Source organism: Trichomycterus rosablanca, chromosome 17, assembly GCF_030014385.1.
Source record: "Trichomycterus rosablanca isolate fTriRos1 chromosome 17, fTriRos1.hap1, whole genome shotgun sequence".
NCBI classification, from domain to species: Eukaryota; Metazoa; Chordata; class Actinopteri; order Siluriformes; family Trichomycteridae; genus Trichomycterus; species Trichomycterus rosablanca.
This window is the reverse complement of record NC_086004.1, coordinates 28,708,818-28,733,980: the sequence shown is the minus strand read 5'-3', so window position 1 is coordinate 28,733,980 and position 25,163 is coordinate 28,708,818. Positions and strand designations below refer to the sequence as shown.

Here is a 25,163-nt window from a genome sequence, read left to right as displayed (position 1 = left end):
GGAGAACATGCCAATCTTCTTACAGTGACTGATGTAAGGATCGAACCCATATTTTCAGATTCCTAAAGCCTGCACCATTCACAGTATCTGCTGCAGTAGTAATGTATATCATGTGATAAGATCTTCAGAAATAATGGCTTTTAATACAACAGAACTGAGCTCAGCACTGTGCACTGCTGTGTTTTACCTTTGTTCACCCATATGAACAGAATGTGCACCACACAGTCAAGGTTTACCCACAATACAGTTCACTTCATGTCCGAGAGAGGGAGCAATTCAGCTTGCATGACTAACTGGCACATGATCAGTCTTGTGACCATGATCAGCAGTGTTCATGTCTGTTCACTCCAAGGTTCAAGCAACAGATTATTTTCTCTTGGTAAATGTTAGTTTAGTTCAATTCATTGTTTCTACTGACAACCAACTCAACAAATAATAATAAATAAAGAATTTAAAAAATAAATGAATAAAACTGCACGCTAAACCAACTTCAAAACAGCAGCTACACTATTATTACAATGAAAAAAGTAATTGTTGTATTAATGTGATTATTTTTATTACATGATGAGACATATTTTGTGTCATGTAACTATTTCATATTTTATATAATGGCAGTGGCTAAGGTACTGGACTAGTAATCAGAAGGTTGCCGGTTCAAGCCCCACCAACGGCAAGTTGCCACTGTTGGGCCCCTGAGCAAGGCTCTTAACCCTCAAATTCCGTTCAGTCATAATTGTAAGTCGCTTTAAATTAAAGTGTCTGCTAAGTGTGGAAAATTTATTTTGTTCTTTTTTACACTGTTGTTTCTATTGCTATTGTGATTTTTTAATCCTTAAAAAGGACCCTAAGTATATTTTAAAATATAATACCGTTGTGTTGCTTCTCTTCTGTTATACAGGGTGTCATAATTTGTTCCTCTATTAAAGCTACAGTGTGTAACAGTATGTAATAAACCCCCTGTTAGAAATGTGTTCGTTGAGTTGGACAGGTTGTGGGTGAAGCGCGACACATTTGAGAATGATTGTGATGTTTATTAACAAAATATAATAAGATGCCTTTATTGAAATTGAACAGCAATCCAACAGCGCTTACACGTACAATAAGTAAACATAGGAACTAGAAGTATGTACATATACACAATACACACACATTTATGTGTGCCTAAAAATCTAAAGAATAAAGACATATATAATATAATTAATTATAATATATATAATATTATAATATATTATATAATATATATAATTATAATAAAGACAACAGACAATGGTTGAAAACCGCAGTGGGGCAGCAGTAGGGTATCGCACATGCTAAGCAGAATCCAGTAATCTGTAAAAATATTCATAAGCAATGGGGCAAGGGCAAGCAAACTAAATTGTGTGTGTTTGCCTTGTGAACGGCTAAACCCACTGTGACCCTGATCAGAATTAGGCAGTCATTAAATAATAGACTGAATTAATAAATGATTATTTACACTATTTACAACCAGCATATATTTACAATACAGATTTTAAAAGCATTGGCTGATCAGGTGACACAGCGGTTAATTAAGCTCTGATCTAGTGTTCGAATCCCCAGCAGTGCTATCAGTCGGTCGAGCGTCCATTTACAGACATGATTGGCTATGTCTGGGGGGATGGCTGAGGCTATGTGATGGATTGACATCCTGCACTGCGCCCAGTGATTCCAAGCAATCCGGACTCTCTGAGACCTTGACCAGGATAAAGAGGTGATAATATGTGAATAAATGTAAAAACTTCAAGTCGTATTTCTCTTCGTAAGAGCTCAAGTTTGTGAGTAAAAGATGCAGGAAGAGTAAAGTTTCTCATTTAATATTCCTGCTGCTAACTGAGCCCCGCGGCGCTGAGTGAGCGCTGCTCCCCGAGCCATCAATAATACAAGAGGAAGTTATTGTTCCACTGTGAGCGACACTAAAGCAGAATTAAAAGACCTTGTTGGGAGGCAGCACCGGTGCTTTCACTGCTAATGCTCAGGTTTCCAGGGCTGCAGACAGAGCTCAGACAGAACAGAGATGATTCTGGACGTCAGTGAAGGGCCTGATTGTGTCTGCGGACGAAGAGTCAGACATGCTCTTGTTTTATGACGGCCGCAGGAGACCTGCTGGCACTCCTGCACGGAAAGCAATACCTACAATGACATTGTCCAGGGTTCGATAATGTGAGGGGATCATGGAACATGTTTGACAAATAAAAAATGAACTGTAGTGGCTGAGAAAAGTGCGACACTAGTGGATCAGAGCGTTTGCTAAATGTCATAGTGAAGTGAAATATAGACCTTATAACAGGAACATTGATATCGACTTGCTAGTGGTAGCTGAGTGGTTAAGGCACTGAATTAGTAATCAGAAGGTTGCCATCACCAAGTTGCCTTTGTTGGGCCCCTGAGCAAGGCCCTTAATCCTCATTTGCTTGAATTGTATTTAGTAATAGTTGCAAATCGCTTTGGATAAAATGCTGTAAATGTGTTCAGCTTTTAAGCAGATTTACTTTGGAACATGTGGGGCGAGACTTCTTTTGGCCACTGATTATGAAGGTGATAATGACCTTTTTCATTTTCAGTAAGTCTGTTTATTGACTCCACTTTACCACTGTCCACAGTCGAGTGAGCTTTTTATCACTGTGGCTTTGCAGAATCGCCTTCTAATTTCTTATCAGCCATTATAATTGACTATAGCTGGTTATTCATCTGTGCTCATGTAAATAGGGCCAAAAAGTGAATGGAACAGTGATCTCTTGCCAAGGTTAGGAACAACATTTAAACCTTATGCTGAAAAAAACCTGTCAATTTGATTAGATGCAATTCAAATATGACTCAGTTTACACAATACAAGCTCATGACTGCACGTGTCGGAGGGGTCGTGTCGGAAGTTATGTTATGTCATGAATGTAACCAAAGTGTAAAACATGACGTTAAATCATAATAAATAAATAAATAACAATGAGTTATAAAAATCCTTAAGTAGACAATCCATACAAATTATATTTATGATTTATTTACATCTCCTGAAACCTTTGTATATTTAATCCACAAACCCACCAGCTGGCATGCACCGCACTGATGGCACCGAAACCTGAAACTCCGACTGAGGTTCCAGTTGAAGCTCATGGAGCGAGAGGAGGAGGAGCGGCGAGAAACTGACACTCGCTGACAGAAAGGGAGAGTGAGATACAGAGAGGGTGAGACTGAAACACAGGAGGGTGATTTTGTATTTTGTATTTATTTGGTGTTTTTACGTGCATCAGTGTGTGCATTTATCTGCAGCTCTAATGGAGAGAATGGATTATGACTGCACGTAAGTGTTTTTTATTTATTATTATCTTTCATATGTGAGGATTTAAACTTAATATGATGGTATATATCTAAATAAACTGTGTGTTGCCCCGGAAAGCCTAAGGAAGGGGTCAGATTTGGCACTATAGGTCATCATGGGCATCTTCATCTCAGGCGTTACTAATCAGATGAATGTGACTCTGAACTTTGTGCCCAAGCTCACAAAATCATATTACGTGGTCAGCTGTCGTTCAGCGGTCTAGGTGCTGGATCAGTAATCAGAAGATTGCCAGATTCAAACCCCACCACCACCAAGCTGCCACTGCTTGGCCCCTGGGCAAGGCCCCTACCCTTAATTGCTCAGGTTGTATTTAGTTACAATTGTAAAAGATTTGCCATAATGTCTGCAAATTCTGCTCAGAATTGACAGCAACTCTAAATAAAAGTGCTTGTTTGATGAAAGTGAACTTGAAATGGTTTAAATGGACCTACATTTGATAAATGTTGTGCCTAAGAACATCTGAGGGTGCTAAACCAGGGTACTAACATTTAACATTGACGTTTTGGGGTGGTAACCTAAATGGTACATCTCTGTAATGTAATCTTGGATCTTAAGGATGACTTTTAAACCCTGTAGAGAATGAGTCTTGGTTAACAGGAATGTATCTTAGTCTAGTTTTCTTTGTGTAAATGTGATCAAGAGACCGTAGGCAGTCATTAACATTTCATATCCACTCCGCAGTCTGATATTTTACTCCCGGAGAGTCTCAACCAGCTTCTAAAGGAACCCGAAGGTGGAGGCGAAGAGACTTACTACCAGCTGGCTTGAAAAAACTGGCAAACGACACTCAGAATGGGAAAGTTTGGGATTATAATGTGGTTAATGGTCTTACTGGGGGAAATAATCCTTTCTAAAGGTAAGCTATATGTGTAATGTCTTGAATTCTGATTGGTCACCAGTCCATCACAGGGCACAAACACACACTCACACTTAATGCAAATTTTAGTAGGTTTCATTGACCTGGCAGCATGTCTTTCGACTTACGGGAGAAAACCGGAGCACCCGGAGGAAACCCTCTCAGACACAAAAGCACATGCAAACTCCACACAGAAAGGACCTTGGAGTGGTGCCATCTAGCAAGCATGATTGGCAGTGCCTGCAGCAGACACATTTCTGCTAGGGAGGGATGACCGGACTTTGTGGGCAGGGTCTTCAGATGCTGTGTAAGGACCCTGATTAGCAGATAGAGAGGCACCTGTGCAGAGTGCATGGGTGAAAAAGGGTTCCGCTAAGGGCTGCACACGAGTCGGAGGAGGTGTGAGCAGCAATATACCTACCTCGACTGCAATCAGGGATCCACCAGCAGCGGAAGACAAACTGATTAGGTAAATTTGGGAGAAAATAGGAGAAAATGCAGAAATAAAATAGGAAAAAAAAGAAAGGACCTTGGATGGGAAATTGAACCCAGGTCCTTCTTACTGTGAGGCGACAGCACTACCAACTGTGGAAGCGTGCTGTCCTGAATAGCATTTACACTGTAATGTAAATGTAAACTGAGTGTAACTTATAGGCTTGACATCTTAATTTTTTTACTCTAGGAAATGAAAAAGAGGACCAGAGAGAAACCGTTCTAAAAGAATTAGTAGAAATATGGCGGAAGGGTGGAGGCTGGTATCCACGCCGAGATCAGCAGCAAAACCCTGAGAAAAGGCAGGATCGACAAATTCATTCCGTCCTGAGTAGCATCGTCGGTGGTCTTAAGTCTCTGGGAATCTTGCCTAGAAAGGCGATCGGCCTGCCCTCTCTAAACCAGCCGCTCGACAGAAACAGACTGTCCGGATTTCTGTACAACATCTCCATGTACCTTCAGGAGATGAGCGCTGAACTGGACGACGATCAGGCTTTCAGCGACGAGCACTTTTGGGAGAACTTGTTGCATTCTTTCATTCAGTCCGATGGAAGGAATCCACATGGGCCATGGGCGAGCCGTGTTCCTCCTAGACCGAGTTTTAGGCTACAGGAGCTCTTCCTGTCTTTGAGAGGCAGTCCACACTGGGATGGACTACTCGGGCTTGTCCAGAGCGTCCTTACAGTTATCGAGCAGCAACCTCAGAGACCTCTTCTGACATTTGTGTCACAAAACTGGAAGACCATCAGCGCTTTGCTGGACACTGCTCTACAAGCGCTGGTCAGTGGGACCTACAGCCAAGCCAGTGCAGGTCTGCAGGGATTCATCTGCATTCTGAAGGGCCAAAATGATTGTGATTTTAATCTGACCTGGCTGCAGCAACTCCTGACCTTTCTGGAGACGAGAAACTGGAAACCGGTGGTGAATCTGCACCCGGGAAGCGTCGCGAGCGATCACAGGGAGGGCTCACTTTCTGGGCGCTTGAAGCCGTTTAGTGTCCCACCTGAGGCGTTACGTGAGGAGAGCGGTCACATGAACATTGCATCATCCGTTGGTGAGAGCATTACCTCTATGAAAACACTGCTAATGCAGGCTTTGTCCAAGTCGAATCCCGGGGAAAGGGCGGCACATTTTGCCGAACGTAATCCCGCCCTCATCCAGGGTCTCGATGGCTTGAGACGGGGATTGTTGCGCCGAGTGGGCAGCACGGTGTACGGCAACCTGAGAAGTAAGGTTTCACGTGTGACCATGGCATTGCTGGATGATTTAGGAGGCATGGCTGAGGAACCACAGTCCAGTCAGCAAGGAAGATGCTCTGTAGGCAAGTTACCTTTGTCTGTTTTTTATCTCCAAATTGTTGAATGTTCCTGTGAAGGTATTGCAGTGTGTACCCGCTCTCCCGAAATCAGAATAGTCGTGTTAATCATCAAGAAGATCATTGATACTGAATCATTTGGTCTGGATAATCTAACCACCCTTTTGTTGAACCTGTAACCGTACACGCCCGGTGTTATGTGCCCGGCTATGATATTACACTGAACCTGATTGTAAAGCTTCCTTTCTGTTTGCTCAGTTCATGAACAACCCACTGCAATTATCAGTGATTTGTATTAACACAGGAGCTAATCCTGGTTTCCTCTTCCTTTAATCCCACAGGTGATCTGAGGCAGCTCATATTGTGGTAAGATTTGTTTTTCTAAGTTCTCTTTTTGGGGCGGCACGGTGGCTCGGTGGGTAGCACTGTCGCCTCACAGCAAGAAGGTCCTGGGTTTGATCCCCAGACGGGGCGGTGTTTGTCCTTTCTGTGCGGAGTTTGCATGTTCTCCCCGTGTCTGCGTGGGATTCCTCCCACAGTCCAAAAACATGCAGTCGGGACACTGAATTGCCCTATAGGTGAATGGGTGTGTGTATGTGTTTGTGTCTGCCCTGCGATGGACTGGCGCCCCGTCCAGGGTGTTACTGTGTGCCGTGCGCCCATTAAAAAAAGTTGGGATAGGCTCCAGCACCCGCCCCCGACCCTGATTGGATAAGCGGTTAAGAAAATGAATGAATGAATTTCTATTTTTTGTAATACAGAGCATAATTAAAAATTCTCAGTGTCACACTTTTCCTGTGTTCCACACAGGGGCATTAGACATAATGTGACATGGGACGCCCAAGAAATGGGTTTTACCTCACACGGTTTACCAATCAGACCCTCATTGATGTCATGTCCGTCTTCAGAAAAAGGAAACAATTCAGATCCTTTAAGACAGCCGAGATCTTTAAAAACATCCAGACGTCTTCAACAGCAGCCGACATACCCTAATCAAACAGACTCAGAGCTCTCCGCGTCGGCCGAGATCCTGGAGGCTGCGTGCAACGCCTCTATACCCGGCCTCACCGGCGTATCCAACTTCACCGTTTTCCTGTACTGTAACCTTTTCGATGGGGGTGACGCCACGCTGGACCCCGAGGTCGGCCATGGAGTCCCAGATTTGCAAGTCAGCTGTTCGAACGCAGCGTGGTACCTCTCTGCTGCGGAGGAAGATTTCCTCTGGGTGCACATCTGCAGCGAGTTCTTCGCACAAGATTTCAACAATACAGTGTGCGCCAACTCTTCCTTTTGGCTTCAGCAAGCTTATCAGGTAGGATAAAACATTCAGAGTCTTAATAAAGCCTTAATAAAGCACCTTGGTTGGTTGAAATGTATATTATACACTGATGTGAATTTCCCCACTGTGGGACTAATAAAGGATTATCTTATCTTATCTTATCTTATCTTATCTTATCTTATCTTATCTTATCTTATCTTATATTATATTATATTATCTTATCTCTTATGTTTTTCAGGCAGCTGCGACCAAGGATTACCATTACTTCAACCAATCAACCATCAATGACCTGTGCCTACAGCTATCCAGCGACGTTCCTGGAAGTTCTGGAAGTTCCACAGAGGACTGCTTAGCAATGCTCAGCACCAGATCCTTAAGTGCCGAGGATTTCAGGAGGTGTTTCCTGCCCAACGATTCCGCTCTGATCTCTGCCCTGTGTGGCAATGCATCTTCACCTTTAGCCCACGATGGCTGGGCAGCAGAATATTGCTCCAAAGTTCTGCACCATGACTCCAAAGAAACGATGTGCAGTTTTCCAGACTGGACAGAAGAACATTTCACTAACACAACGATCCTCGAGTTCTGTCGAGACACTGAAGGTCTGAGGGATTATCTTTGCAGTAACGTCAGCCTGTACCTCAAGCTTCTTCCTAAGCAACATCTACTATCAGACTTCTGCGGCTCGGACTCGGTGCCAAAGCAGGACGCCAAGTGTGTCCTCCAGCAGCTCTTTGATATGCTACCGGCTCCGTATGACTTTGATACCTACCAGCTCTGTGTTAACCCCGTGTCCATCCTGCAGGAAACCCTGTATAATCTGAGCCACTGTGAGGGTGTCGTGGATGAACGGATCGGCTGGCTGGCCACCGTGAGCTACGTGCTGCAAGTGCTGGACTTCGTCGTGGGGCTCTCGGCAGGCCTCGACGAGGGCGAACAGGAGGTCCGGCAGGGTCTCGGACAAGCTATCCTTCTCACCAGGCTTTTAAACAATGCGTCGTTCTGGACAAATCTCAGGTCCAACGCATCCGTTAGCGTTCTGCAGACGGTCGGTGTGTTTCTCAGACAGGAGAAGAATCCGTCTCTTAAGGAGGACCTTCTTAGCTGTTTTAGTGTAAGTACGAGGTTATTTTATACCTTTATTCATCTTTTTAATGAGCCTTTTCCTTTACTGACATAGTTTGTTGTGTATTTTCAGCCTGTTTTGTGGGATCTGATTCAGAAAGAGGACAACTCATCTGCACTCAGATTTTTATTACAGGTATTTATGAATTAAACATGAGGTGCAGCAGTGTGGTTGGAAGTTTTATACACGTCATTGTCAATGCTTGGATGATAATAGTGCTCCAACCAAAAATATAAAGCCAACAAATCAGAAAGAGGCCAGTCAGTTTAAACAGTATTTACAAATCCCAACAACACTCCTACACCTGATAGACTCATAATGGAACGACACACTACCTTGTCAGTGGCATTATAGTGTCACTGGAGTGCTGAGAACGCTTTACCATCCAGCATTATCTGATCAGTTATATAGGGTCACTATATACACCGATCAGCCATAACATTAAAACCACCTCCTTAATTCTACACTAACTGTCCATTTTATCAGCTCCACTTACCATATAGAAGCACTTTGTAGTTCTACAATTACTGACTGTAGTCCATCTGTTTCTCTGCATGTTTTGTTAGCCCCCTTTCATGCTGTTCTTTAATGGTCAGGACCCCCACAGGACCACCACAGAGCAGGTATTATTTAGGTGGTGGATCATTCTCAGCACTGCAGTGACACTGACATGGTGGTGGTGTGTTAGTGTGTGTTGTGCTGGTATAAGTGGATCAGACACAGCAGCGCTGCTGGAGTTTGCTGAGAGTGAGTGTAGAAACAAGGAGGTGGTTTTAATGTTATGGCTGATCTGTGTATGTATAAATAAGAGAACAGTTAGTTCCTGAAGTTGATGTCTGGGAAGCTGGAAGAATGGACTAAGTCAAATTCATTCAATCATTTCTTGTCTGTTTTACCACCGCTTTATCCTGGTCAGGGTTGCAGTGGGTCAAATTCACTGGGTGAAAGGTAGGAAACGCCCAACAGGTTGTCAGTCCATCCCAGACTTCAAGTTTATGTCATTGTGTTCACTGGAAACTTCACACAGACATTATTACACCCGTAACTGAAATATAAAGGACGCTAAACGTTTTGTTTACTTGTAGATGTCTTAAACACACGTGTTTACACTAATATTTTTATACTCTAAGATTATCTGTGTCCCTGTTGCGTCTGATTCAGGAATACCTCCAGATGCCTAGAGAGAGAATTCGCACCCTCGTCCTGTCGGCAGAAAAAGACGCAGTGAAAAGGTTTCTGTCTCACGTCCACCATCGCTGGGATCAATTACAAGTCGAGACAATACAGGTAAGACCTACCATGAAAGTGACATTTACAATGAAACAGCCCATTTTTAAACCTTAAACACATAAAATCAACACATTTTACCTCAGCTTAGTAAAAGAAGGAATTGATTATATAGTATACCGGATATTACAACCGTTATGTGCCGTCTAGGAATTTAATATGTCTATAAATCTATGGTTGTGGGAGGCATGGGGGTGCAGTGGGTAGCGCTATCGCCTCACAGCAAAAAGGGCCTGGGTTTGATTACCCAGCTGGGCAACCAGGATCCTTTTTTAATGCATTTTCTCCCCATTTTCCTCCCAATTTAGCACAGTCAGTTTGTCTTCTGCTGCTGAGACATACCCGATTGCATCCAAGGAGAGCATCCAAAGAGAGCACAGGCGTCTCTTCCACCAATCAGGGTCCTTACACAGCTGATGAAGATCCCACCCACACATAGTCCGGTTGACCCGCTTTAGCAGATACGGTGGCCAATTAGTATCCGCTGCAGGCACTGCTACTTATGCCCACCAGATGCCACAAAGCAACGCCGAGGAGTTCAGAATCTCGTCGCTGGTGTGCTAGTGGAATATCCCGCTGCGCCACCTGGGTGCTGTCAGGGTCCTATCTGTGTGGAGTTTCTCTGTCTCTGTGTAGCTTGGGTTTCCTCCGGGAGCTCCGGTTTCCTCCCACAAGTCCAAAGAATTGTAATCAGACCAGTTGGAGCTACTAGAAGTTGTGTAGGGTGTATCCTGCCTCTGTCCAGGGAAAGACGCACTATGACCCTGACTAGCATAAAACAGACAGAGAATTAATAAAAAATTTACACTCTCAGCATACGCTTTTATCCAAATGTCGCTAACAAGCTGTGAGAGTATATTATTAAGGATTAAGGGCCTTGGTCAAGGGCCCAACATTGGCAACCTGACAGTAGTGGGGCTTGAACCAGCGACCTTTTGATTGCTAGTCCAGTACTTTAACCGTTAGGCTACAACTGCCTATGATGATGATACCTAGAATTAACGATGATGATCTGTTAAACTGTGACCATATTGTTTTTGGTTTTGTTCTCACAAAAGGCTTCGCCGAAGGAAAAAGAAGCGATGGAGACCATGACCGCCGCCTTCATCCACAAATTCCCACGCGTTACTCCAGAACTCTTCGTGGACCTCTCACAGTTCATCCCATACATGTCTGTATCAGATATCATGAACTTCCCTGCGTCGCTGATGGTCAACGACAGCGTGTGAGTTTGGAATACGCTAAGCAAACCATAACACTCCCGATTATTCCCATCATTCCCGGCTGTCTGACTCCTTCCGCGCTGTTTCAGGCTGACGGCTATACGCGACCACAGCTCCCAGATGAAATCTCCTCAGAAACAAGCGTTTGTGAAACGCCTCCTGCAGTCGAACGTGGTGGGAGACGTCCCGTCGTGGCCGCCGTACTTCCTCACCTCCATTCTTCCTCTCCTCCCGCACCTTCCCGTCAGTCACTTCCAGCAGCTGACGTCCCAGCAGGTAGGTAAGCGAACGTAAACATGCTCAGGATCGTGCAAAAAAAAAGCTTTAAATAATAAAAGTTAAAGTTCATCTCCGTGTGTCCGCGACAGCTCAGCCCCCTGCTGGAAATGCTGGCAAACAGCAGCCTGGATGTCGTCAGGGGGCGTCATGTGATTCGCACCGTGTACAGCAAGAAGAATCTGACGAACGACACAATCATGAGGTAAACTGTTTCAAACACACACTGCATGGACAAAAGCATTGGGACACCCCTTTTATTTGTTTGATTTTTATTAACAGTTATGTAAAGGAAATGCTTCCAAATTGCACCAACAGTTTAGGGAAGGCCATGCCCTTTCCTGTTTTGTTCCAGCTTAGTGACTGTCTTTATAAAGCAAGCTCTATAAAGACATGATTTATTTATTTATTATTTATTTTAACGTCACGTTTTACACACTTTGGTTCAATTTTGTATCTCTAGTTCACCTCACTTGCACATCTTTGGACTGTGGGAGGAAACCGGAGCTTCTGGAGGAAACCCACACAGACACGGGGAGAACATTCAGACTTCACACAGAAAGGATCCGGGCCGCTCCATGTGGGAATCAAACCCAGTACCTGATCGCTGTGAGGCGACAGTGCTTCCCACCGAGCCACCGTGCCGTCCCTAGACATAAAGAAAAGCTCAGATTAAAAAAACTCCAGTGTCCTGCACAGAGCCCTGACCTCAGCCCCACTGACCAGCTCTGGAATGAACTGGAACATCAACGAGGCTTTCTTGACCAATCAATCCCCAGTAAAACAAATGCTGTCATGGTTTGACTGAATGTGCACAAATCCCCACAGATAAACTTCAAAGTCTTGTGTTGTTACAGCTGAAACGGTCACATAGATGTCTCTCCAACAAGCTTATGGTCAGGTGTCCAAATACTAAATGCCCTGAGTATGTGTTTGAGACTTATGTAGGGCGTATTCTGCCCTTGCCCAGTGAAAGACCCATCATGTCCCTGACCATGACAAGACCATGACTGCAGCTTTTATCCACAAATAAACATCATCTTAGGCTTTCTTGACCAACATCAGGGCCCAGCCATGATTGTGTCTTGTGTTGTTATGTGTTGTTGTAGCTGAAGAGGTTACATAGATGTCTCTCCAACAAGCTCATGGTCAGGTGTCCGAATACTTCTGAGCCTTGTAGTGTATATAAGTTGACTGACAGAGAGCTGAAGTGTTTTTGTGCTGCAGATTAGGCTTCCTAATATGCTACCTGAATTCAGAGGAGCTACATCACGTCCTGTCCGTGTCCCCCGTCTCACCGGTTCTGTGGCAGCAGGTTGCCGAGTGTGTTTCGGATGGACATGTCAGTGGAAATGGCAGAGTAAGTATTTCTTGACCGTTAGTCACATGTTCTCATGTTTTCCTTTATAGCTACAAAGATAACGCATCCAACAATATTCATCTCAGAAAAATCCTATCCTGGTCACGGCAGGTCCACTTCCACCGTGAAACACTGGGCACAAGGCTATAATACCCTGTACAGTGTGCAACTCCATCGCAGGGCTTCGGCCATCCTTTCTCAGACACAATGGCTGACTGACTGATAGCACCACTGAGATTCAAACCCGGTTCTCAGCAGTCGTGGGCTAGCTTAAAACACCACTGCACCACCCAGCAGTAATCTTAATGCATCCCATGATTTGTTAAACATTCTGGTTTGCACATAGCCTGTATTTATTGGAACTACAGCACAGGTCAAAAGTTTACATACACTTTACATACACTGTTGTTTGTTACTGTGGGTTTGACCCCGCGTGACCGATTGTTGTATTATTTGCAGCTCTCTCATTGGCTGGCTCTGGCCCTGAAACCTCTGAATGCCAGCCTGTTATCTTCACCGACTCTGAGCTCTATCCGTGGTGTTCTACCCCAGCTCGGTGCCTCGTTCCTGCAGCCACTTCATTCGGGTGAGGTGTTGGAACTCTTGTCTGTGCCTGGGATTCCCACGTTCTCACCTGCACAGGTAAATTCAGACGGTCACGTTTACAAACACAACGTGATAACAGATTTTATTCTGTTTTAATTGGTAGGAGTTGCTGGGATTTTAGGAGATCTTTTTAGCTAGAACAACAGCCGCTCTTCTGAGAGGGCTTCTCACCACACCTTGAAGGTTGTCTGTGGGGATTTGTGCCTATTTAGACAAGGGACTACAGCATGTGTATGGCTGGGCACTGATGTTGGTGAAGAAAGCCTCCAGCTTTGAAATGATGTTCCAGTTTATTTCAGAGCTGTTGAGTGGCAGGAACAGTCAGGCTAGAACAAGGCAGGGACAGGGCCTTCCCTAAACTGTTGCTGCAAACTTGGAGGCATATCATTTGCTTTATATAACTGATTTATTACACGTTAGCAACTGTTGCTGAAACTCATAAATTTAAGAATTAGACGGGGTGTCCCAATACTTTGTCTACATAGTGCATCATACTACATAAATGAATAATGTGTCAAAACAGTAAGGACACCCCTATAGATGCATAATTTTGGTATATATGTTGGGTTTGTATGTAGTAGTAGCTGGACTGGACTGTCTTTTATCCAAACTTTAAATGTAATGATGTATGAAATCCTGCAAAATCTCCTTTCATGACTCAATAACATCATTATGCATCAACTATTGTAATTCTGGTTGTATCTTTTTTACAGGCGTTCCAGATTTTAAGAAAAATATCCCAGGAAATCCCAAATGTAAGTGTGTATTTTACAGAACTGGGATGTACCGGGAGCAGGTCGCCCTGCATTCACTCTGCTCTCCTGTTTAGATCAGCGCCAACACGTTATGCAGACTGAAGCCGTTATTTCGGGGTTTGTCTCCGGCCTTTCTGAGGAACCTGATTGTACCCGGTTCAGAAGGGGCGTCTGACTGCCAGTGCTGGAGCTCCATGCTGAGAGACCTGCAGCCTGCCCATCGGGTCATGGTACACGGTGCACTACGAGAGGTAAAACAACTGCTCATTCATGCAAGGCTGATCTGTTATGTGTGCTGGTGTTATGGCTGATCGGTGGAAATTTGGAAGGTTCTCCACATGTTCCACAGATTCCTCACACCTACCAAAACTTCTCATAGCCCTTTTTGGACCAAAATAACACAGTGGGTGGATTGGTTGCTTTGTATGCAGATCAAATTCTGCGTTTTGTATAATGTTGTATAATGTATAATGTCCATCAACAGCATTTAATAATAGTAAAACATGTAACTTAAGACACTTAAGACAGATTTAGTCCATCATTTAATGTCATGTCCAGTATGTGTCCAGTTATGAGGCTGTACAGTCATATTACTATCACATAACTACCTTTTAGGCACTATTTCTATTTGTAAACTGTATGTACGTTGCTACTTGATATCTTATAAGTAATCTATGCAGGAATAAAGTGCACAGCACAGCTCACGTAATTTGATTCTCTTCCAATCCACGTTCAGCTGGGGTAAAATTATTTGGTCACCTCCCTTCTGAGGACTCCAACTCTGCTTCCTTTTGGTACAGTTCAAGTTTGTATCCAATTTAAATGTCTATACATAATAGATAACGAGCAGCACAGTGGTGCAGCTTGTAAAGTGGGTGCTGAATTACACATGTGAAACGATTATCTGGAGAGATATATGCACCGTGGGCAAAGGTGGACCACAGGTGGACACCTAACCTTGAGCTTGGTGAGCTTGGTGGACATCCTGTTCCAAATCTATGTGCATAAATCTGTAATATATCATTCTTTTTGTGTGCTGTGTTGGTTTATAGGCTCTGAAGCGCTCATCAGCGAACCTTACGCACTACCTGCGCTGCTTTTTACCCATCGTGTCCCTGAAGAAACTTTCCACTGAGCTCGATGCGCCGACGATCCTTGATCATATATCTCAGTACAGAAACCTGCCGTGGTCCCCTCAACAGGTAACGTCTTATTTAATCCTTCTACCCGCCCCACCCCAGTCATTTCAGAATGATTCTAATCTCATTTCCTTACATCCAACACGACTCCCGCTGGTAAGCCAACGCTTACGCTGAATTTATTTGTTGCGGCTCGTTGACGGCGCTACTGATGAGCTTTTCAGTAAATTAATACGACGCGCCGCTCTGCTGCTATCAAGCAAATTGGCCTCGCTGTGTTACAATGGCTCGCACAAAAGATTATAAATTAGTAATGTCTACATTAAAGTGATTTTCACTCAGTCAATAGGCTATCATGTTCACGTCTTGATTCCCATCCAGCTTCTCAAATTTTTCATTCAACAGGCGCAGCTGCTGTTCAGAACGATTCAGCAAAGCGACAACATCAGCGGAGAGACGTTACTGTAAGTGTTATTGCTTAGTATTGTGTGTTTAGTTTTATTATCATTTAATTACAATTTATTAAATTTTAGAACTCTGTGAGACCCAGAGGTGGGTAATGATAATAATCCAGTCAGTGAATGCAAGTATTTTAGCTTGTTTACTGCTGTATAATAGTTATTGGCATTATATAGTCAATACTGTTATTTTATTCCACCCTATTTAATTTACTCTAACTGTATTTACCCTAGGGCGGCATGGTGGCTCGGTGGGTAGCACTGTCACCTCACAGCAAGAAGGTCCTGGGTTCGATCCTCAGGTGGGACGGTCCGAGTCCTTTCTGTGCGGAGTTTGCATGTTCTCCCCGTGTCTGCGTGGGTTTCCTCCGGGAGCTCCGGTTTCCTCCCACAGTGAGGTGTTTAAAAACTCCAGCAGCGCTGCTGTGTCTGATCCACTCATACCAGCACAACACACACTAACACACCACCACCTCCTGTGGGGGTCCTGACCATTGAAGAACAGGGAGAAAGCAGGTTAAAAAATTATGTAGAGAAATAGATAAACTACAGTCAGTAATTGTAGAACTACAAAGTGCTTCTATATGGTAAGTGGAGCTGATAAAATGGACAGTGAGTGTAGAAACAAGGAGGTGGTTTTAATGTTATGGCTGATCGGTGTATTTAGGGGTTCTTGGAAAACAAGCAAGCACGACTGTTCTTCACTTATAATAGAGTAAAAAGCACATTACTGCTCACCTCTGGTGTGACCTGTCTGTGTTTCATTACACATATTAAAGCAGATAAACATTTACTGCTGTTTCTTCCTTTACAGACATTTAGGCCACATTGCAGGTGGGATGGACTGTAAGCACCTGCAGTTTTGGGCCAACGAGTCCGACTTCTCCGAACTGTTGCGGTTTCTTACGGAGCTGCCGGGAGGATTAAGGCCGGCACTGGTGAGAATGTGATATAAGCTTCAGACACATTCCTGCAATTCATTCAGCGTAGTCCACTGCACTGCCACATCTAATGGCATTCATTCATTTATTCATTGTCTGTCTTACCACCTGGTCAGGGCCACAGTGGTTCTGATTCATTGGATGAAAAGGAGGGAAAAACCTGGACAGGTGACCAGTCTATCACAGAACACACACACACACACACACACACACACACACATACAAACACTTTCAGTACTTCGAGACAGTAGCTGTGTTTGGACTGTTGGAGGAAACCAGACCACCTGGATGAAACCCACACAGACACATGGAGAACATGCAAACTTCACACATAAATGATACTGGCTGTCTGGCTGGTGAGTTGAACCCATGTCCCTCCTGCTGTGAGGCAACAGCGGCACCCACTACGTCACCCTTTGCCACCCTAACAGCATTTGCTGAAGGTTTGAATAACAAATATTCAGTATGCTGGGTAGCATAGTGGTGCAGCTGCTAGAGTGGGTGCTGCAGAGCAACATCAGTGCTAAGGACCTGGGTTCAATCCTTACTTCCCATAAACATGAAGATGTGTTTGTTAGCAATGAGTGTTGCTCATTGTTACACGTAAACTGAATAATTAGAAAGGGTGTCCACATATATTGTATATAAAATTATATATATAAAATTAATTGGTTAAATACAAACTGTAACGGCCGCTGAGGTGGCGCAGCGGTAAAAACACACGCTGGAACCAGAGCTGGGATTTCGAGTACATCGTATCGAGTTTCAGTTCTGCCTGCCGGCTAAGGCTGAGCGGCCACATGAACAACGACTGGCCTGTTGTTCAGATAGGGGTGGGATTAAGCCGGATGGGGTCTCTCTCATAACTAATGCAATTGCGACCTCTGCTGGCTGATTGATGGTGCCTGCACAGAGATGAGAAAAGAGTGCTGTCAGGGTGTGTCTCTCTGTACACAACGCTGAGCTGCACTGCACTCGTCAAAGTGTAGGTGATAAGATGCATACAGCTTGCTGCCCACGTGTCGGAGGGGTGTGGGTTAGCTTTGTTCTCCTCAATCAGAGCGGGGATAGGCATTGGTGGAGAGGAAGCATGACGCAATCGGGCAATTGGACGCGTTTATACAGTATATCAATACAAACTGTAACCACACGCTGTAAATAAATGGTTAACACAATCAATTATGTCTCAACAGAGGAAATGTGTTGTGGACGAGCTGAGGAAAAGTCCAGATCTGAATCTGGACGGTCTCGCCCCCTCATTTATCGCCCAGTTACCGTAAGATTTCTTTCTTTCTTTCTTTCTTTCTTTCTTTCTTTCTTTCTTTCTTTCTTTCTTTCTTTCTTTCTTTCTTTCTTTTTCAGAGATTCGTGCTCTATTTTGCCTCTGATTTACTCTCTGATGTGTCTCACAGTGCGACGATGATTGAGAAATTGTCCAACTCCTCGCTGATGGCCATCCTGAACCACTTACAGAGACACTTCATTGATTTCCTGCAGCTTCCCCGGCACAAACAGACGACCTTGGCTGAGAGAGCCGTCAGCGTGCTCGTAAGAAAAATCATTCTGCTTAATGGTGGAGTGTGGACATTCATTTGAAATTACTGAGCTTATTGTTTGATCAGCTTATGAGCTGATCATGAGTTTGTTGGACATAGATTGGAAGGAAATTGACGAAAAGGCACCAAAAACATCAACTAATGGAAGATCTAATGAAAAAATGGTGTTTCATCCTTCAAGTAGAATTTCAGAGATTTGTAGGCTCAGTGAAGCTGTGATTCGTGGTAGCCCAACATCTTAATGAGACATTTAACATTTATTGTTCCTATAAATTGTCAAACAGATAAACGTACCTGAGTTACACATTTCTATTCTTTATTTGGAATTTTGTTGAAGGCACTTTGCTGATGATCAAATGAAACATTGTCTTTTCCAACTTTGCTACCAGGGCATTTCTGAGGACAGAATCTCCGGGGCCTCCATGGACCTGCTGGGTCCTCTCGTCTTCTTCCTGGACAGAGACGTTTTGTCTCAGGTGGACAGAGAAGCGCTGAAGCTGCGTCTGGAGGATCTGAGGCAGTACTGCATGCCCCCGGATTCCTTTAAGGAAGTGGCTATACTGCTTACAGAGAGGAGCATGTTAGGGTGAGAACATTAACATTAACATTAGGATGTTTGCTGGCTATTTAGCATTACTATTATTAGCCACCAACTGCTAGCATTGTTTGCTGGTTATCAAGTCCTTTATTGCAGGTTTTTCGAGCTTTTTTTGCAAGCGACCTGCGTTTTGTCCAGGATTTTTATGTGACCCAGGCAACACAAACAATGCATCTTACTCTGTCTTTTCTGCGCTGTAAAATCTGGTCCCACTGTGGTGTACAAGATATAACAAAGCCTCCACAAGAGGGCATTCATGTACAAGTTTTTTTATGTTTATAGGCCTGTTAAAATTAGCATAACCCAGTGCATTGTAGTGCCGGTCCCAAGCCCAGATAAATAGAGACGGTTGTTTTAGGAAGGGCATCCGGCGTAAAAACTGTGCCAAATCAATAATGCGGATCACGATCCGCGGGCGACCCCTAACGGGAGCAGCCAAGGAAATAGATAGATAGATAGGCCTGTTAAAATTTGTTTATTCAATTATTATTATATTTTGCTTATTGGACCACTGTAGTCTAACTGGACATTATAGATGGGCTGATTATGGGCAGTGAAGACAAAACCAAACATATGTGAATCCATGTATGTTTCTAATACAGTGCTTTATTCCGTATCCATTTATTTAAATGTATCTTTGATTATGCTTATAAATACAAATAAATTGCTAATGTTTCATAGTACCAAGTCAAAAGACATTGTGTAGGGTTAATATGCCTTACTAGTGTTTTTTTCCTCTGGGGGTCCAAGTTATCCTTTCTATTTAATAACAGAACTGACCTGTTTTGGACCTTCTGCACATTTTTGTCGGTCACAGACAGCCGAAGTCGTGGACCGCAGGAGACGTTGAGCATGTCGGTCGGCTGGTGTTCACCTTGTCACCCCAACTGATTCAATCTCTACCACTGGTAAGAAAAAAAGCCAAAAAAGTCAACATGAAAACATTCCTGTTTGGGCTTTATTAATTAATCCATCTGTCCATCTATCTATGCTATATGATCAAAAGTATTTGGACACCTGACCATAAACTGACCGTAGGCTTGTGTGTTTTCACGGCTGAGTTGTTGTTGCTAGTAGATGTTCCACTACATAACAACAGCTCTTATATGACCAGGGCAGCTCTAGCAGGGCAGAAATGTGTCAAACACGTGTTAAAACAGTGGCGTCCTATGACAACAACACACTAAAACTCATTGAAGTTTTCTGTATGACCCAATCAACTGCCCATTAGCAACAGGTCTGTGTGTCTGTGATCTGATATTATGTTAAACATTTTGTTTCTGTTAGGATGATATAGGTTCAGACACGATCGAGCAGGTCCTGCAGGCTCAGCGGCACTGGGAAGAAACCGCCGTGGGTGAAGCGTGTGCCGACCCCAAAGGACTAAGAGACAAGATCTACAGCTTCATTCACAAGATCATCAGAGGCCGTAAGTGGATGAGAAGAGGTGAGACATGTTTACTACTCCAGTCTGCCTCATCCGTCACCACTCACAAGACCTAATCACAATGTAAATCCATTTCTGTCAGAACCAATCCCAAGCTGTGCAGATATCAGAGGGACGTTTCCTGCAGCCTGGCGCTGGTACCAGCTGAACCGGATGAAGAGAAAAGAGCTGGTGGAGTGTGTCGAGTTCCTGGGTCAGGACGGTTCTTTAGATGCAGAACAGCGCTGGGCACTGTGGGCAGAACTCAGACAGGTCAGTTCAACATAATTTCCATGCATATATATAATATAGAATATTTTACTGTGGCACCTGAATCACTCTTTCTTTACCCTCTGTGTCCAAAGTGCCTCTTTTGAAAAGTTTTAGGACACTGTGTGATGAACACTGACCTAAAATATGTTTTAATGAGTTGTGTAGAAGCAGCTAACAGGTGATGTGTTTTATAGGTGTATAAGCCTGTGAGGACTCTCAGGTCAGAGCAGGTGCTGGAGCTGGGCTGTATCATCACCGAGATGAGTGAGAGGGAGCTGCAGGCTCTGAACCTCTCTGACCTGGCTGTGGTGGCTCATCTTGGCAGCTTTAGGCACTGGAACCCAAGAAAAGTAAGTTTTTTGACACTGTTCACCTATGCTCTGGATGTGTGAGAGGTAATGAGGTGTCAGGCTCCGTGTAGAAAAGGTCTCGCTGCTGTGCTGTCCGGGGAATGCTTCTATTTTGGGAGAAACAGGACACGCATCACGTATGTGTACATAACATTAGTGGGTACATCTAACATTTAGGTGTAATTTGTGGTTATTTCTATGGAGTTCAGCCCATTTATTGCTTTTCACATCCATTAATTAAACAGGCCCACCATGGAGTCATGATGGTACCACCGTTTACCAGATGTGTCACAGATGAGTAGTTTATGAATGCATTAGGCTCTGCAGCGCTGTAACGCTGCAGGAGATGTTATGTTCCTCTGTGCCACTGCTGGGTCGATAATAAGCAAGCCAAAAATATGAATTCAGCAGTGCTGGAACAGTGTACTGTTTACAGTAAACACCCCAGTACTTAATACACTCGTTCCAGCACCACACACACACACTTCCTGTCATTGTCATTACTCAACATCTGCTTAAAGTTCCTGTGGTGATCTGTTTTCACTAATGGACAAGATAAAGTGGAAGGACAAAGCATGCACAGCAACAGATAAGCTACAATCAGTAGTGAAATATCTACAAAGTGCATCTATAGACTGGCATCTTATTATAAATTCACTGATGGAAGCTGCAAAACGGCAAAGTGCACTTTAGTGTAACATCTGAATGGGAATATAATTAGTGTATGGGTTTAGAACATACAATATAGGTTACAGGCTGAGATATGTAAAGGATAGTATATGTCTGTCTGTCTATGTATTTATCTACCTATCTATCCATCCATCCATCCATCCACCCACCCACTCATCCATCCACCCACCCACCCACCCACCCACCTACCCACTCATCCATCCACCCACCCACCCACCTACCCATCCATCCATCCATCCATCCATCCATCCATCCATCCATCCATCCATCCATCTATCCATCTATCTATCTATCTATCTATCTATCTATCTATCTATCTATCTATCTATCTATCTATCTATCTATCTATCTATCTATCCTACCTACCTACCTACCTACCTACCTACCTACACTATATTTACAAAAGTACTGACACCTCTTCAAACTTCATGTGTTCCAGACACAACAATTGCTAACGTGTATTAAATCAATCATATATTTTATAATATAATATTTTACGAAAGGCCCTTTCCTGTCCGGTGCACAAAGCAAGCTCTATAAAGACATAAAGAAAAGCTCGACCCCGCTGATCTGCTTTGGAATGAACTGGAACGTCAGTTGAGGCTTTCTTGGCCAACATCAGTGCCCGGCCATACAAATGCTGTAATTTGTGACAGAATGTGTACAAATTCCCACAGACACTCAGAAGAGCGGCTGTTGTTGTAGCTAAAAAGATCACACAGAGGTCACTCTATTCAAATCAAATCACTTTATTGTCACCTCACATTGACACAAGTGAAATGTGAGTGAAAATCTTAGGTGCATAGTCCCTCATAGTTATGATACACACTAAATACAAAACAATATACACATTAACTTACATAAAACTAGCACCATCTGTTCGATATATACAGGTATTGCTAAGATGGTATTTATGTGCAGATGTACAAAATTTGAAATGGGAATGAGAAATATAAATATATAAGATTTGAAATAATTATTATATAGTCCATATGTACAGGTATTGTATAAGATATGAATTTACATAGTATGTATACAGGTGTGGTGGATATCAAGTGAATAAAGTACAGACTGGGTTGTATGGGGTGTGTGTGTATGTGGGTATTTTAATACCATTTGTTTTGGGAATGCGATGACCGATAAGCTTGTGGTTAGGTGTCCAAACACTTTTGACCATGCAGTGTTTGCACCGCTTTTAATCACCATCAACAAGCTTTTGGCACAATTCTGGTTGGATCTCGGACCATCTTACATGGCAGAATTAGAGAGGTTTAACCAGACTTGACTTTTCAGTACAGTGTAGGTAGTTTGAATAGGGTTGGGGTCAGGTCTTTATCATTTGGGCCTGATTTAGCCATTCCAAAACCACTTTTGACTTATGTTGTGTTTAAATGCCAGCTGCACCCAGGTTTAGGAATTTTAAGGTAATCTTTGTCATGCCATCCTTTGTCTGCAATGTAAATGCCTAAATTCTTTCCTTCAAACATGCTCATTGTGGTTAAATACATCTCCGTTTTCTGTTGTGCTGTAATTGCTGCCATATTTGTGAAAAGCCTTCATCAATTCAGCAGCTGTTGTGGTATTTCCAGATGAGAGCAGCTTTACAGGGATTCCTCCGACAGCACAAGCAGAAGCCTGAAGACCTTGGAGTCATGGAACTGGTTTCTCTTGGACATCTGCTTTGTGGCTTCAGTCCCTCTGAAATCTCTCGGCTAGACCCGTTTAACCTGAGGTTAGATGAGGAATTTAGCTTCAGGTTTCATGTTATTTAACCGTATCATTTAACCATATAATGTTGGTGTGGTGTGTGTTAGTGTGTCTGCATTCTTCCTGAGGGAGATGGACCTGCCCTGCTCCGAGCAGCAGATCCAGGCTCTGACCGCTCGACTCTCCAGCACTTCTGGCTTTGGTCCCGTCAGTAGCTGGAGTGCAGAGATCTTCACTGAGATCGGGAATCTGGCGGGTACAGGGTTCATTTTCATCGTATAACCGTGGAACTGGTGTGTGATCAGAAGTAACTTGCACTGCATCGCCCAATCAACAGTTTACATTTATTTCACAATACTTACCTGTTACCTGTTCAAACATCTTTTGATTTAGAAAACAATGCTATAGCCATGTTTTGGGCATAACTCCCTCCCAAATAAATCTGGTCATTGAAGGTGAGGATCAGGCAAAAAATCCTGTAACCAGAATTTTTGGATGTTCAGATAATATTTTAATGTAATGAATTTTTCCACAATGTTGCCACACATTTTTTTCCCAATTTTCTCCCTAATCTAGTCGTATCCAATTACCCTGATTGCGTTACACTTCCTTTGTACCAATACAACCCTCCACTGCTGACTGAGGAGCTTTGCAACATGCCCAGTACTGACTGCATCTTTTCACCTGCACGACGCGAGTTCATATGCAGATCAGCTTTGTGTATGGAGCGCCACACCCCGATCAGCATTATTCCACCACACAAAAAGCAGCTTGATAAAAAAAATCAGGTCAAGTGGTCAAGTTTTAGAAAAGGTATATAAAACTTTCCTTTTTTGGTCATGTTGGTTCTGGATGCTGTAAAGTTGCTATGAGACAATACATTTGACTAGAATTTATATAAAAGAACTGAACAAACTTTTTATTATTGTTTTTAGTACTTAAGTTAGTACTAAGTCCCAAAGAGTCACAGAATAGTCTTTAATTCCACTGTAATATGGACAGAATAGTGTACTTAAAGCTATAGTGCCTGTTTTTTGTCTGAGACAAACTTCATTTCTTCTCAGCCGGTCTGGACGACATGGTGTTATCTTCTCTGGTGAAGGAACAGATGGAAGGACTGACCCCATCCGCAATATCTCTGATGCACCCAAATAAAATGGCTGTAAGAATTTTCAACCTCAATAAACAGCATTATCTCATTATTGTTTAATGATTTTCAGCCTGAAACCAAGTGAATATATCTGTCTGTACTTCTTTCAGGTGGTGTTCAGCGTCTCTCAGTTCTCCTGGTTGAACTCTGAACAGGCGTGGGCAGTGACTGAGGAGCAGTGGAAAAAGCTGGACAGCAGGCAGAAACAGGCACTAAGCATGGCACAGTATGAGGGAGACATGATGCTCGAACACAGAGGTCAGTCAGATACACTGTATGGCCTACAGTAGAACATCTGTGGAAGTCTGACCATAAGCTGGTGGTCATTCCATTAATATAGTTTTTTTACAGCACTGTAGAAAATTCATAAATGATTGAAATGTGTTCAGGGGTCATTTAAAGTAGAACTGTTAAAGGTTTTTGAGAGTAATAAAGGATATGAAGTGAAATGGCCAGTGTTTGGTAGTCTAAGGATTGATATTCATGCCAAACAGTTTTAAAATGCAGTTGTTTTAATATTTAATATCATTTTACTGTGTTACTCATTAGAAGTCTTATCTTTATCTTTACAGGCAGGAACCAGGCTCCCGCGGTTTGGCTTGCTGACCACCTAACAGCATGCACACTGTTTTTACTCTGTTTTCTCTTGCATTCATTATAAACACCAAAATGACTTCATGCTTCTTTCATATTTATTTGCTGTAATTATTAATAAAGAACAAACTTTTTTAATCAAAACCCAAGCTTCTAAAAGGTTTGCCTTATTTGTTTTGATGCTAAAAGAAGTCTGTGAGTGCAGGTCTTCTAGTGGTACCAAAGTGGATGGTGCCACCTGTCCAAGGGAGCGGCATAAGCTATATAAATGAAATTATGTTAAAAAACTGATATTATGCCAAAATAATCCTTTTCCTGTTTACAGACATAAGACCACCATCAACAACAATGACAATA

The 25,163-nt window shown here is 43.2% G+C and overlaps 1 protein-coding gene across 1 annotated transcript; it reads left to right on the top strand.

Annotated features, from left to right (window-relative positions):
• The first annotated feature begins 3,446 nt into the window (after window positions 1-3,446).
• Window positions 3,447-24,955, top strand: LOC134331910 (stereocilin). The gene is made up of 30 exons (XM_063013447.1): window positions 3,447-3,530; window positions 4,034-4,085; window positions 4,891-6,021; window positions 6,357-6,381; window positions 6,826-7,327; window positions 7,533-8,405; window positions 8,490-8,552; window positions 9,579-9,704; window positions 10,763-10,929; window positions 11,017-11,203; window positions 11,296-11,408; window positions 12,431-12,563; window positions 13,023-13,205; window positions 13,883-13,924; window positions 13,999-14,175; window positions 14,977-15,126; window positions 15,469-15,527; window positions 16,336-16,459; window positions 17,656-17,738; window positions 17,875-18,010; window positions 18,408-18,604; window positions 19,434-19,524; window positions 19,904-20,063; window positions 20,146-20,315; window positions 20,510-20,665; window positions 22,945-23,087; window positions 23,170-23,318; window positions 24,127-24,224; window positions 24,323-24,470; window positions 24,785-24,955. Exons 1-30 carry the CDS (start codon window positions 3,447-3,449, stop codon window positions 24,871-24,873), a joined length of 5,811 nt encoding a protein of 1,936 aa, XP_062869517.1. The 3' UTR covers window positions 24,874-24,955.
• The last annotated feature ends 208 nt before the right edge of the window (window positions 24,956-25,163 follow it).